The following is a 15,042-nucleotide window of genomic DNA, read 5'->3' as shown; positions in this document are numbered from 1 at the left end:
AGTTAGAAAATAAGGTGACTAATTTAAAGGAAGTTGCAAATGAGGTCAGAGATGATTAAATGTTCTCAGCTAGGGTAGGAGTGGATAATCATGTCCTGCTGCAATACGTATGTACAACCTGTGTGTGTGTCTTAAGAATTTCAGGGAGTGCATTCCAGAGTGTTGCTTGTGTAATGTCTTTTGGAGAGGATGTGGTTAGGGATACCCCTTGGAGGACCTTAGTGACCTTGGAGGTGTGTAGAGAGTCATCCTGTTCAAGAACTCAGGGTCATTTCCTTTAAGGGCCTTTTTAGCCCTGTATTGTACACTGGTAGCCAATGATGTTTTTGCAAAAATGGTGTGATGTCACGTCGCTTGCAACCTTCTATGAGTTGCTGCAGCATTTTGAAATCAATTGGAGCTCACGCAAACCCTTTGTAGTCAAGACCATTCCAGTCTTCATGTTATATGACATGCACAACTAGGATAAGATTTTTGTTCTCGATGTAAGGAGAGAGGCAGCTTAGTTGTCAAAAGTAGAAGCAGCTCTTGAAGGTTGCTTGGATTTGTGAAATCAGTAAGTGTTGAATTTAACTGTATTCCAAGATTCCCGACTCGTGATTTGAGGGGGCGATCGCACGTCCCAAAAGAGATTTTGATGTCGGGTACATGTCCACTTGTGTTAGGGACCCAAAGAAGCTCTGTTACTTGGGTTCAGGAAAAGTTTGTTGCGTTTAGCTCATTCATGAATTGATGCTAGACAGGTAATCAGTTTCTTCGGGGCTGTAGGTAAGTCAGGTTCAATGGGTATCTGTACATCATCTTCATAGATGTAGAACTGGGTGTCCATTGACCAATCAGCTCAGGTAGTGGCTTGAGGTACATCTTGAACAGATTGGGTGACAATATCGAACTTTGTAGTACCACACAGGTCAGTGCCCATGGTGGCGATGAGGAGGTGCTGCCAAACATTATGGATTGTTGCCTGTCTGATATATGGGAGGCCCAAGTACTGTTCCATTGATACCTGTTTCTGCCAGTTGTGCTAGCATATGATCCAGTATCAAAAGCTGCTGAGAAATCCAGCATAAAGTCAAGACCACCGCTTAGATAGTTGACAAGAGTAAACAGAATATTCAGAAGAACAAGTCCAAGAAAAATAAGATTCTAAAAACCAGGTCTCAATACAAAAGCACATTGAAATTATCTTGGAAAAGTTCAGCAAACAAATGAGTCTCCCTTTGCAGAAGAGTGCACATTAGGAAGTCCAATTTTAGACTCATGCAGGAAGTACAGCAAAAACATTGTTTGGAAGTCTTGGCAGAGAGAGACAGCCAGCTACTGGGTGTTCACGGATGGCAATGTTATTTGGGGCCCAGAAAACTCAGCTGCATAAAACAGTCAAGAGCAGCAGGGAACAGCAAGCATTTGTAACTAAAATCTGAAAGACAGGGCTTCCCAACAGACCCCTTCTCACTCATTCTTAGAAGTCCCCAGGATTTTGGGATTAAAATTAAGATAGCTGACCTACTGATGCAACTTGAAACGATCTCTGAAACCACCAGTGGCGTTCCTAGGGTGGCTGGCACCCGGGGCAGATCGCTGTTGCGCGCCCCCCCCCCGGGTGCAGCGCGACCCCCCCAACCCTGGTAAAAGGCCACCTCCCCCCGGCGAAAGGACACCCCCCAAGGTGCATTTTTACCTGCTGGGGGGTGCCGCGCGCCTGTCGGCTTCGCTCGTTCCAGGGAGTAACCTGTTCCGGGGCAGAGGGAGCACGGAACGAGCAGAGCAGACAGGTGCGCGGCACCACCCCCCAGCGGCATGCACCTGGGGCAGACCGCCCCCCCCCTTGGTACGCCACTGGAAACCACTTGGAATTATTACAGTCCAGCTTACCACAACCAAACTGGAGGAAGCACATTCTCAAAGTTTAGACTTCAGATACAATGGGTGCTTATGGCAATGCACCAGAATTAAATTGGGCAGGGGGTCTTATGGTTCTCATCTGGTGAGGGGGAGCACACCCAGGGATAAAGACAGGTAGGGATGGCTTAACCATTAGACAAACTAAGCAGTCACCTAAGGCAGCAGCATCTGGGAGAATGATATCAATTGCATTCCTCCCCCCCCCCCCACCCCCACCCATGCTCTCTTCTAGACTAAAGATTTAGGACCCAATGTAGTGGATGCTTGGAATGTCCTCCTGCGGGAGGTGGTGGAGAGGAAAACGGTAACAGAATTCAAACATGCGTGGGATAAACAAAGGAATCCTGCTCAGAAGGAAGGGATCCCCAGAAGCTTAGCCGGTGGTGGGAGGCAGGGATAGTGCTGGGCAGACTTACACGGTCTGTGCCCTGAAAAAGACAGGTACAAATCAAGGTAAGGTATACACAACAAAATGGCACATGTGAGTTTGTTGGGCAGACTGGATGGACCGTACAGGTCTTTTTCTGCCGTCATCTACTATTTTTTTTCTATGTTACATTGTGACATTAGCTTTTCTCCTTAAGCAAAAGGACCTTAAATCAACTTATAGCAGTTTGGTGCAGATCCCACATCAGTTTAGTAGCCTTTAGATCACTTCTACCCCATCTATAGACCACACCTCCCAAAAGTTTAGAGTAGATAGTACTTCAGAAGAGGTCTCACTGAAACCTAAACCAGGAGGAAGTAAGGATTTTGGGCCAGTTCAGCACTATAACCAAAACAAAATCTAATGAAATGCTTGTATTCCACAACTTCCTTTTTTGGCTCTGCAGAATACAAAAGCAACCAGGCATTTCTGGGAAATACATAAGTCTTCCTGTGACATTTAAAAAAATTAAAAAAAAGTTATACAGAAATGTCTCAAACAGCCAAGCTGGAATTAAAAAAAATAAAATAAAAGACTGATTTGCCTTAAAACTATCGGTGTCAAAACTCCAAAGGAAAAAGACCTGAAAAAGTCTAGAAGACAAATGTAAAAACCAGCATCTCTCAACCGCATATTACCATAACTTGGGGGGGGGGGGGGGGGGGGGGGAATGAAATATTGTAGGGCCAAGTCAATCTTAAAAATAGTTGTGCCAATCTTAAAATAAATTCTTGCGCAACTCAGCAACCAATGAGCTTTAATCAATAAAGGGGTTGCTCTATTAAACTTTTCTGCTGACTAAACCATCCTAGTTGCTGTGTTTTGTAACGTCTGGAGTCTTTTAAAAAGAGCTTGTGTACAACTCCCCCCCCCACCACCACATTGCAATAATCTAATTGGCTTTAAATGACAACCTGAATAACTAAATTGTAGATGGTCAAAGCAGCATCTAATCTGCCTCAGTCTTATACAGGAAAAGTTTTGCTAAAAAGATTTAGGTTTCTCAAATGAGTGCAGAATCTAAGACCATCCCTAAAATTTTTATCTCAGAATCTACTGGAAAATACGAGCCATTGACAAATGTCTGACAACAGGCTGTTTAGAATTATAAGGAACTTTGGGGTACTTTTACAAAGCTACAGTAAAAAAGAAAAGTGGCCTGCAGTAGTGTGGGTGCATCTTTTAGGCATGCACTGGGCCATTTTTTTTTTTAACCACGGCTGGGGAAAAAGGCTGTTTAATGAGCCGGAAATGAGCCTGCACCAATATTAAAATTATACGCCTATTCACAGCCTGGGCCCTTACCGCCACCCATTGCCCTAGCTGGTAAGGGCTCACGTGCTACCCATATGGTAACCATGCAGCGCATGTGGGTGCACTGTCGGTTACCGCTGGGAATGCCCCCAAAGTAGAAAAATTTTCTACCACAGGATTTGGCGCATGTCAAAATCAGAATTACTGCCAGGCACATGTGCTACCCTGGCAGTAGTGCCGATTGGGCTCACGCTACCTGCCCTCCTGCACCTTTGGAAAAGACCAAGGGCCTTTTTACAGGTTTAGTTTCAGCTTGTGCTCTAACTAATTTTCTTCAAATCCTAACAAAATTCAGCTTTCAAATTAATCGTAGGATCTTCCAGGAGTACTAAGAGTAACATATCTGCGTAAATGAAATTTTTCACCACATAGGCTTCCAACACTGCCTAAAAAGATGACCAATATATTAAATAAAATGGGCGAAAAGCAGAAAACCCTGGGAAACCCAACATTTTGAAGGCAAGTTCACCATTAGTTTTAACCCGTTATGTTCTGCGGGTCAAACCTTTAAACCAATTTAAAACTGGGCCTGTAATTTCAATATCTAATAAAATACTTCATGGTCCACATCAAACAGCTAGATCAAACTGATTCAATAAAACTTGATAGCCTCTACCAGTGGTGTGCTGGTAAATGTTAACAGCTCTGTCCAAGACAAAAAAAAACCCCACATAGATATACATTCTATTGCTATTGGTACAAGTGATATAATGAAGACAGCAACCAATTTACAAATATTAAAATACCATATTTACTGTAAATTCCAAATGGCTAATTGATTTTCACCACATGCTTATATGTTTACTATTCATTCCTATCTGCTAATTCTTGACACAAATTTATTGACATTAAACCTGACATATGATTTACGGTATTTCTCACCCTGAGTGTTGTAGAACGAGTAGAAGTACATTGATTTTTTACTCATTCCAAAAGCACAAAGACTAGGGGACAAGCGAAGTTACATGGAAATACTTTTAACACAACTAGGAAGAATACAGGAAATATTTTTTCACTCAATGAATAGTTAAGCACTGGAACTCTTTCCTGGAGGAAAAGTCCATAGTCTGCTATTGAGACAGACATGGGGAAACAACTGCTTGCCCTGGAATTTGTAGTATGGAATGTTACCACGATTTGGGTTTCTGACAGGGACTTGACTTGGTTTGGCCACCGTTTGGAAAACAGGATACTGGGCTAGACAGACCATTGGTCTGACCCAGTATTGTTACTCTTATGTTTATGTTCACTACTTGGAAACGGGAACAAGCTGGATTGTTATACATTGCTACATGGACACTACATGCCAGAGTCCTTCACCTCAGTTGCACATGCAGAACATGGACAGACCCTCAATTGATAAAATAGGGGGCCACAAGAAACATGCAGACAAGGACTTGAGACCCCCCCCCCCCCCCCCCCCCCCCCCCAAGAAAGCCAGATTCTATATGCAGTGAAAATACTGGTAAAAGTAACAAACACATTTTCTTCCATAACTCTAATACACACTATTTTCAAAAAAGCAAGCATCCATGAACAGCACGTCTCCATCTCATCCACACAGCTTCTCTCCCTTGCGCTGCACGTTTCTCAAAAACTCCTCTCCCTACTGCCTCCCGCTTTCACCTTACACAGCCCTGGTGGTCCAGTAGCCAGCTGGGGCAGGAGCAATCCTCCTATGCTCCTGCCTATGCAGTCTCCATGCTCCTGTATACTGAAAATGGCTGCTGTGAGTTCCCGCAGCAATCTCACGAGACAGCTGCGAGTTCCCACACAGTGGCGTTCCTTGGTCGGCTGCCACCCAGGGCGGATCACTGTGCACCCACCCCCGGTGCAGCGTTTCCTCCCCCTCCACCCGGAGCGTTCTTCTTGCCTGCTGGGAGCAGCCGTACAGCCATTGGCTACACTGGTTTCCTGCACCCTCTGCTTCGGAACAGGATTTAAGAGTGGTGGGAGCAGAGAACCAGCAGAGTTGACAGCTGCATGGCTGCTCCCTGCACCCCTCCTGCAGCGTGCACCCGGGGTGGATTGCCCCAACCGCCCCACCTTCAGTACACCACTGTTCCCACTGCAATCTTGCGAGACTGCTGCCGAAACTTATGGCAGTCACTTTCAGTATGGAGGAGAGGATGAGGATTGCTCCTACTCCAACTGATTAGCGCAACTGGTTTGCAAAATTTGACAAAATACAACCGGCTCACATGCAAGTCGACTCCAGGACACCACGAGCCTCTACCCAACCAAACTTTCATCCGACATCAAAGCACCCAGAGCAGTTTCTATGCTAAAAAACCTTTTCTAAAACCAGATTGTAAAATACATAAAACGTTATAATAATATTTCAGATTTCTGCTGTGTAACTAGCTTCCAAAAGTTTTGCAAAGGGATGGATGCCACAGGTCTATAATTACTACCCAGCAAAAGAGGACCTAATTGATTTTTTTGTAAGTGTTAACATAATGTGATGCTTATATTCTAACCTTAGGGCAATCAGAAATAAATGGAAATATTCAATGAATATTCATACAAAATTTGTTTCAGTCTTAACCAAAATGAGGTAGGTATGTGAGGGGACACCAGATAGAAAGGTAGAATGAAGTTACCAGCGGGAATATGAGTTTACTTAGCCAGTTTCAGGTTACTGTTTAACTTACCGCAGCACACGTTTTGCTCCTGTGAATTTGATGTCATAGGACACGGAGTACACGTCATAAAAAGTAGCTTTCACATTCAGGCATCCAACAAAATCCTTCGGGTTCAGCTTGTACAAGTTGAGAGTAATTTTGGCTATTCCTATTTTCTCTCGCCGGTCTACAGCTGAGAGACGACTTCTTTCCTTGAAAACATAAAAAATAGTTTCTTATAAATATTATTCTAGTAGGTAGATCAGACAGACAGCATTGCCCTTGAAGTCATGGGACTAGTGTGGTCCAGCAGGGGTGTGCTTTGAAAATGTATTGCTGCAGCGCTCTGGGGATGGGGAGAATACCTAACTTCCTGATTTGTTGGGGCACACCCAGTGGTGTGCTGGAGCTGGCTCGCACGAGCCAGTTAAATATATTGGCATCTTGCGAGCCGGCTCGTCTCTGGTCCCCCGGTCGTCCATCATCCGTCTGCAGCTCTGCGAGTCCCCGATAGCCATTTCCTTCTTATGCCACACCCCTTACCTTTAAAAATTTTATTTTCCCTCGAGGCGCGCCGGTGTTGAAGGCTTGAAGCGAAGGTAGCAGGCTCAGCTCGGTTCCAGGCCTTCCCTTCGCATCATGGCTCCACCCTCGCCTGACGTATTTCCTGTTTGCGTGAGGGCGGAGCCATGATGCCTTCGCTTCAAGCCTTCAACGCCGGCGCGCCTTGAGGGAAAATAAAATTTTTAAAGGTAGAGGTGTGGCATAAGAAGGAAACGGCTATCGGGGACTCGCAGAGCTGCAGAGGGCATATAGATAATGGACGACTGGGGAAGCGGGGGGGGGGGCTGGAAGAAGGCAGATGGAGGGGAGGAGGGCAGGGGGGAGACGAGGGTTGCTGGACATGGGTGGAGGAGAGGGAAGAGTGAGGAAGGAGACGAGAAGAGGGAAAGGAAGAGAGGAGAATAACTGCACATGGATGGAGAAAATAGGCAGAAGCTGAGGACCAGAAATGAAGAAGAAAGGAGGAAAGAAATAAATGGAAAGGAAGCCCTGGAAACGGAGTTAAGAGGACAGATAGCAGCAGAATCGGATACTGGGCCAGCACAATCAGAAAACCAAAGTCACCAGACAACAAAGGTAGAAAAAAAAAAACTCATTTTATTTTCATTATAGTGTTTGGAATATGTTCACTTTGAGAATCAGGTGCTCAACATTAAAAGTTTATATTTACTTATTTATGGCATTTTATCCCACATTAAACATGAATTAGATTGGAACCTGGGATCATTTAATAGTTTTTTCCTGGAGAGAGTAATGCATCGCCCCCCCCCCCCCCCCCCGGCTATAGCCAGCTCTGCAATTTGGGGGGGGGGGGGGGGCGTAGAGGTGGACCGGGGAGAGAGCCTGTTAAAAATTTACCAGCACACCACTGGGCACACCCCTCCCTGGACACACACTGCCACCAGGGCTAAAGCTGACATCAATACAGATTAAGCTTACTACTGAAGCAAAGAACGTAATGGATATAACAACTCTTCTATATGATTCCCTAATATGTTTGTTCCACATGAACCTTATTCTACCATAACATCACTGTGTAACTGTTTATAACGGAATTGGCGAACGCCTTATGGTACTATGTAAGCCACATTGAGCCTGCAATGGGAAAATGTGGGATACAAATGCAATAAATAGAGGATTAAAAATACAACTGTCCTAGGGTATATTACCTTCCATTGTCTCCAGTATTATTAATATACCACCTATTAGAAGTCAAATGAGAAACATTGTTCACTATTGTGATAGGTGCTCAGTGTCAGAAAGTTTATCTTGGTAAGGACAGACTGTGGGGGGGGGGGGGGGGGGGGGGGGGACTGCATCACACCCTAGAAGGCCTCTCTTAGTGAAGCTATGTAGTTGATTTTGAAGAAGAGTATTATATTCAGTCTTCTGATGCCTGTTGAGCAAAAAACATGGATCTATGTTGAGAACAAGACTTGGAACTGATCTGATAAATGGAGAATGATTTTGGTTCATGTGTGTGAATTTTAATCATCACTCGGAATACTTTGTTAAAAGTCTGCTAAGGATGTTGAGAACCAACTTTGGATAAATATACTAGATAAGTGATCTTTTCATGATGTTTTCATTATTGGGTTTATAAAAGTTTGATATACATTGGCCATTAGGAGGACTCACAGTGCAATGATGGTATAATCAAAGTCTATCCTTACCGGGATAAATTTGCCGACACTGAACACCTATCAATAGTAAACAATGTTTGTTTGATGATTTCTAATAGGTGTAGTATTATCTACTGTACCTGAATGTACATAGCTTCAGTGACAGGCAATATATAAAAACAAACCACCACCAAGAAACACAACCAGATGAAGATGACTGCAGTTGGGCTTGAATGTGTGTGCACAAAACAAAAATGGATGTTCTACTTGAAAACAAAACAAGCAGCATTGCAAATCTTGCCTACCCTCACCGTGCTGTTGCACCTCAGCCTCTCAGTTGTGCCTGCCAATCACACACTGTTCTGAGATGACAAGCCTCTAGGAAGCAATTTGACTTGGACCTTAAACTAAGGTCTGAAGTTGGGTCACATGGGGGTGTGCCACTATATTATTCTGTCATCTACTACTGCAGCATCCTCTCCTCAACTAATATTTGATTTATCCATACCTTACACTGTCACCCAACCACACCCTACTCCAGGAGATTTCCACAACAAAAAAAATTACAATAAATTCAAGGAAAAAAAAAGTTACATAACTGCACTAAAATTCCCAAATAAAATAGAAACATGCTCCAGGCACACAAAAAATGTTTGGAAAATGCTAAAATGGAATTTATTTTTTTCTAATTTTAGTTGCCTCTGATTGGGAACCAAAGGAGATTTGTATTTATTCCATTTGCCTATTAACTGCACAAAAGATACACATATTTACATAATACTGTTATGCCCAGGAAGCATTCCCATATTAGAGTTTAGATCTCTACCTGCTGGGAAGGAATGGGGTGGGGAGGGGGGAGTATTTTGGATTTAGATCACATTTTTTTTCCAGTTGTAGCTCAAGAAATTACATTCAGGTGCACTAGGTATTTCTTGTCCTCCGAGGGCTTACAATCTACATTTCTACTTAAGGCAATGGAGGGTTTCCTATAATTACTACCAATCACTCTAATCAATTATTGTGCCTTCCATTACTGCATAGGTAAACGAATACGAAGAATGGGCCTTATAAACATATCGTTGCACATTCAAAATTAAAAACATTTTGTGATTTTCGTTTGCTGATAACAGAGTGCCCTCTTTGTATGTGGTGCACACTCCTTGGCAAATAAACAAGCGTTGCTTTTTTTTCTGCTTGTTTTCACATTTCAATTTTGATATACCGCAAATAAAAAAATAGCTAAGCAGTTTAGAATAAATAGATGAATGGGGAGTAAGAAAGAGCACACAAGGAGCCCTATATTACACAAGATATTAAGCTACTAGTAAATCAGGCTCGTTTCTGACAAATGAAATGGGCGCTAGCAAGGTTCTCCTTGGAGTGTTTATGTTTGAGAGAGTGTGTGTGAGTGCCTGTGTGAGAGAGTGAATGTGCGAGTGTGTGTGAGAGAGTTTGTGTGTGTGTGTGTGTGTGTGTGTGTGTGCGTGTGTAAATGAGAGAGGGTGGGGCGTACTGGGTGTTTGGTGGTGAATGTGTTCGTGATATCGTCTGTGTCTCAATGACAGGGGGCTGGGGGTCAGCATTTGTTGAGGGGTGGAGCAGGTTTTGCTGGAGGCTCGTATTAGTGTGTGGTTTTTTTTGATTGTTTTGTTTCTTGTGGGGGGGTGGGTTATGGATGTGTCGTGATGGCAAAGTTGGAGGACGTGGTGGGTGGCTTTGAGGGTGTTGTTGTACTGAGTGTGGCTGGGGGGAATTCATCTACACTGACAGACATCGCCAGTGTTACGGCGGACGGCAGCAGTTGAACAAAGCGTACAGACTCTACCCGTCTCATGTTCTGTTTCCGCAAGGGCGGGAACAGAGCAGAGAGAGAGAGAGAGAGAGAGAGAAGGGCCGAGCCTGCACACTTTGTTCAGCTGCTGCCATCCGCCGTAACACCGGCGATGTAAGTGAAGATGTTTTTTTCAAAATTGGATGAAGGGTGCCTGTAACTGGAAGGGAGGGAAGGAGTAACCCTGGAACTCAGGGGTAGAGGGTGGTGTCCTCTACGTCCATAGGTGACGGGAGGGAGGTAGTCTGTCGGGGAGGAGGGGGAGGGCGGGGGTCCAAAGTCATAGAGGAGAGGGAGTTCTGCGGGAGTGTGCATTGGGGAGGAGGGTGGGTGAGGGAGAGAGCACGGCAGGGGGGGGGTGTTCTCATGTGTCGCTGAGGGGAGTTTTCCGGTGTTACCGGCAGTGTTGACAGCGGCTGTCTGAAGTTCAGGCACGCGGGTTGGGCTTTTCTTTCAGTCCATTGGTGTGCCTCAATTTTCTGCTGTTACCGGCAGTGTTGACGCTGGCTGTCAAGTTCGGGCACGTGGGTTGGGCTGTTTCAGTCCGTTTGTGTGCCTCGTGCTGCTTTAGTGTGGTTGGTTAGTGTTGCTTCTGACATACCAGGAAGTAAGTGATGTCAATTCAGGCGGCTTACAGGCAGCACGAATGCTTCAAGGTTTCAGTGCCACAGAGTCAGCTTCAGAACGTTGGAGGTGCTTTTTATTATATAGGATAATAAATTTACCATGTTGCAAAAGATGGCTCGTCCCTACTTTACACTCCTTTACCTGTGTAGTCTGTTGTGCATGTCAATTGGCAGTGGTCATGTGAAAGGATTACAGTCAGGAGTAGTCACAGAGAACTGGACAACAGATGTAGCCTCTCCACACAAGCAGAAGGAAAAGGTTAGGAACTACAAGCTGTTGAGTCTGACTTCTGTGGTAAGTAAACTAATGGAAACTGAAAACAGAATAGTGAAGTTTTTGGAACCCAGTGGATTACAGGACCTGAGGCAACATGTTTCACTAGAAGCAGATTTTGTCTGACAAGTCCGATTAATTTCTTTAACTGATGACCAGATTTGGATCGAGGTAACACTCTGCAACAACCCAAGTGTTACATTTAGTTTAAAACCTCCACCCCCCCTCTTGAAACCTACTCAAATATCAACCCAGAACACACTTCTTCACAGTGGTCTCTGGTGCCATCAGAAAGAAATCAAATTACATTCCCCCAGTGCTCCAACATCAAATTTGAGAGCTACGAGCTCTATGCAGAAGTCTATCCCAGATAAGATACCATACTTGTTGAAAAGTTCACCAGGCCCTTGGTGACCCTGCTTGACAGTCTCACACCGCATCAGCTGAAAGAGCTCATTTCTCCATTCTGTTACAGATAGTGAATGTGACAGTCTCCAGTTCTTTAAAATGTGTCCTCACCAACAGGAAGCTTACGTAAAAACGACTGGCATTCCTAGTACCCAGCAAAACAAATTTCAAAACAGACCAGCCTGCAGTGCATAAGTATATAAGTGTTGCCATACTGGGACAAGACCAAAGGTCCAACAGTGGCCTATCCAGGTCACAAGCACCTTGCAAGATCCCAAAACAGTACAATAGATTTTATGCTGCTTATCCTAGAAATAAGCAATGGATTTTCCCCAAGTCCATCTTATCACTTATGGACTTTAAAAAAAAAAAAGCTATCCAAACCTTTTTGTAAACCCTGCTGTTTCTATCACATTCTCTGGCAATGAATTCCAGACATGTTGAGTGAAGAAATATTTTCTCCAATTTGTTTTAAACTTATTTTGTAGCTTCATTGCATGCCCCTTAGTCCTAGTATTTTTGGAAAGAGTAAACAAGCGATTCACATCTACCCGTTCCACTCCACTCATTTTATAGACCTCTATCATATCTCCCCTCCTCAGCTGTCTTTTCTCCAAGCTGAAGAGCTGTAGCTGCCTTAGCCTTTCCTCATAGGGAAGTGGTCCACTCCCCTTATCTGTACCTATTAATTCCACTATATCTGATGCAGCAACCAGAATTGCACACAGTATTCAAGGTGCGGTTGACCCAAGGAGCGATACAAAGGCATTATGACGTCCTCACTTTTGTTTTCCATTCCTTTCCTAATACTTAACATTCTATTTGCTCTCTTACCCTCTTCCTGCATACCAAGCACAGGATTTCAACGTTATCAACGATTACACCTAGATCCCTTCCCTGGTTGGTGACTCCTAATGTGGAACCTTGCATCAAGCAACTAGTTTGGGTTCCTTTTTCCCACATGCATCACTTTGCACTTGCTCATATTAAACATCTGCCATTTGGATGCCTAGTCACTCAGTCTTGTAAGGTCCTCTTGTAATTTTTCACAATCCTCTTGCAATTTAACTTTGAATAAATCAGCAAATAAAATTACCCCACTTTACTCCCTTCTCTGGATCATATGTTAAAAAACAGATGTCCCAGCACAGACCCCTGGGGAACCCCACTATCTACCATTCTCCTTTGAGAATACTGACCATTTAACCGTACTGTATCTTTTAACCAGTTTTTAATCCACAATAGAACACTACCTTCTATCCCATGACTCTCCAATTTCTTCTGGAGTCTTTCATGAGGTACTTTGTTAAATGCTTACTGAAATCCTCAACTGGCTCCTTTATCCACGTTTGTTCACTCCTTCAAAGAAATGTAAATAGAAAGCAAGATTTGCCTTCACTAAATCCACCTTGGCTTTGCCTCATTAATTCACGCTTTTGAATATGCTGTATAATTTTTTCTTCACGTTGAGCCTACAAATAGGTGGGGAAATGTGAGATACAAATGTAACAAATAAATAATAGTCCCTACCATTTTGCCCCAATACCAAGATCTGGCTCACCAGTTTAATTTTCAGGATCACCTCTGGAACCTTTTTAAAGAATTGGCACTGCATTGGCCACCCCTCCAATCTTCTGGCAACAGTCAGAAGTCAACCTGCTCACAGCTCAAAACATATGCACCAACTGCGCTGTAGATATGACATCTGGGACATCCTGCAGAAAATCAGTAACTAGGAAACGCATGCTGTAGGGAAACATACATCCTTTTTGCTCCTGCAGGAGAAAGACAACTGAGTTTGGATATTTACTCAGTGTCTAAATGCTCTATTCCAGGCAGATGCCATTGGTCCATAATCCCGGGGGGGATCAAAACTACCCAAAATGGCTTGATAGAAAGGCTTGCCCTGGTTTCTCTAGTAAGCGTAAATGTTTCCACAATTGAATCTAATGCATCTTCATTAAAAGAAAGGCCTTTTAAAGAACACAGGGAGACACTTACAAATATAAGTCTCAGACCAGGGCCTGTAGGTAGCCCTCTGTCTGCAACACCTCCGAAAGATTTAATACATCCTCTGATGTAACAGTCTCTCACATACTTCAAGCCTTTGTCACACCATCTTTTTAATTAACACTTTGACATATCTCTTCAAGGAAATAGGGAGCTTGATCCTGATAACAGTAATGAGAAGACACTTTTTACAGATCCATTTCCAAGTCTGTCTCATTGATTTCAGAATAGGGTGATAATGTTGAGAAAGGATTACACAAGGTTGCTGGGTAGGTAGATATGACAAAAGACATTTAAATCTGTCTAGTCAGTCAAAGGAGTCAAGTTCAGTTGAGTAAAGGGAACACTCCTCAAGTCAACCCGAGGGCAAACATGAGTCATGTCAGAAATGGTCCCTAACCAACTTTGAATAAGTAATTGTCAGATGAATATACATTTTCATATAAAATTTGGTCATAAATGACTTATGTAACCTTTTTTAGAACATAAAATAAATCTATTGGGCCAATGAGGCGAGGTACATGAATCTTGAAGGTATGAAAATGTAACACCTTTAAGTGGCACTGCTGAGGCCTTTAAAGTCTGAAAGAGGACATTTGGATGCTTCTATATAGTTTAATGTTGAAAAGATGAACAGGGGCACAAGCTGAGATTCTAAATTAGTAGGCGTAAAGAACTGCATGCCCTTGATCCAGTCCACCAAATGTCACATCACACAAACCACATTATACCTGCAGAGATAAGGGCAAGCCAAACGCTCATGGCCCAAAGGCCTAGAATGTGAATCAATGTGGCTTTTTGTTGTGCCAAAGAATTTACTTAACACTTTATCTTGCAATGCGAAGCAGGTGGGGGGAAGAGAGGTTGGTGGTTGGGAGGAGAGGATAGTGGAGGGCAGACTTATATGGTCCGTGCCAGAGCCGGTGATGGGAGGCGGGAAATACTGCTGGGCAGACTTGTACGGTCTGTGCCCTGAAAAAGGCAAGTACAAATCAAGGTAAGGTATACACATGAGTTTATCTTGTTGGGCAGACTGGATGGACCATGCAGGTCTTTTTCTGCCATCATCTACTATGTTAGAACATGGGAAAGGTCTGCAACACAGCCATTTTGGAAACACCACCATCTTATACAATGCTCTTCATCTCTGTATACTCAAATGTCACTGTGTCCACCTGGTTAACACATCCAGACTTCTGCAATAGATTAGCAACATTTGCCACATAAGCCTCTCCCACATTAACACCCAGATATTTCAAATTTTTGATCTGCTCTCTAAAGCGGAAGCATCCATCAGAATTATAACCCCTCCCTCCCAATGATATCACTTCCAACTTGTCCAGATTCAGCACAAAGCCAGAAACCTCTCCGTGCTGAGTTACTAAACATAAGGTTTGTTCTAAGAAACGTGGTTGAGTCAACACTACAAACAAGTTG

General features: G+C 43.6%; 1 protein-coding gene across 1 annotated transcript in view; it reads right to left on the bottom strand.

Annotated features, from left to right (window-relative positions):
- CIDEA (cell death inducing DFFA like effector a) overlaps positions 1–15,042 on the bottom strand; it is a 51,508-nt gene that overhangs the window by 24,480 nt on the left and 11,986 nt on the right. Inside the window, exon 4 of the mRNA XM_030190109.1 lies at positions 6,301–6,482. Within this exon, the coding sequence (XP_030045969.1) occupies positions 6,301–6,482 (182 nt within the window). The remainder of the gene's footprint in view (positions 1–6,300; positions 6,483–15,042) is intronic.

The sequence above is a fragment of the Microcaecilia unicolor genome, chromosome 1 (genome assembly GCF_901765095.1).
Source record: "Microcaecilia unicolor chromosome 1, aMicUni1.1, whole genome shotgun sequence".
NCBI classification, from domain to species: domain Eukaryota; kingdom Metazoa; phylum Chordata; class Amphibia; order Gymnophiona; family Siphonopidae; genus Microcaecilia; species Microcaecilia unicolor.
The sequence above is the reverse complement of the archived record's forward strand: the minus strand, read 5'-3'. Positions and strand labels throughout refer to the sequence as shown.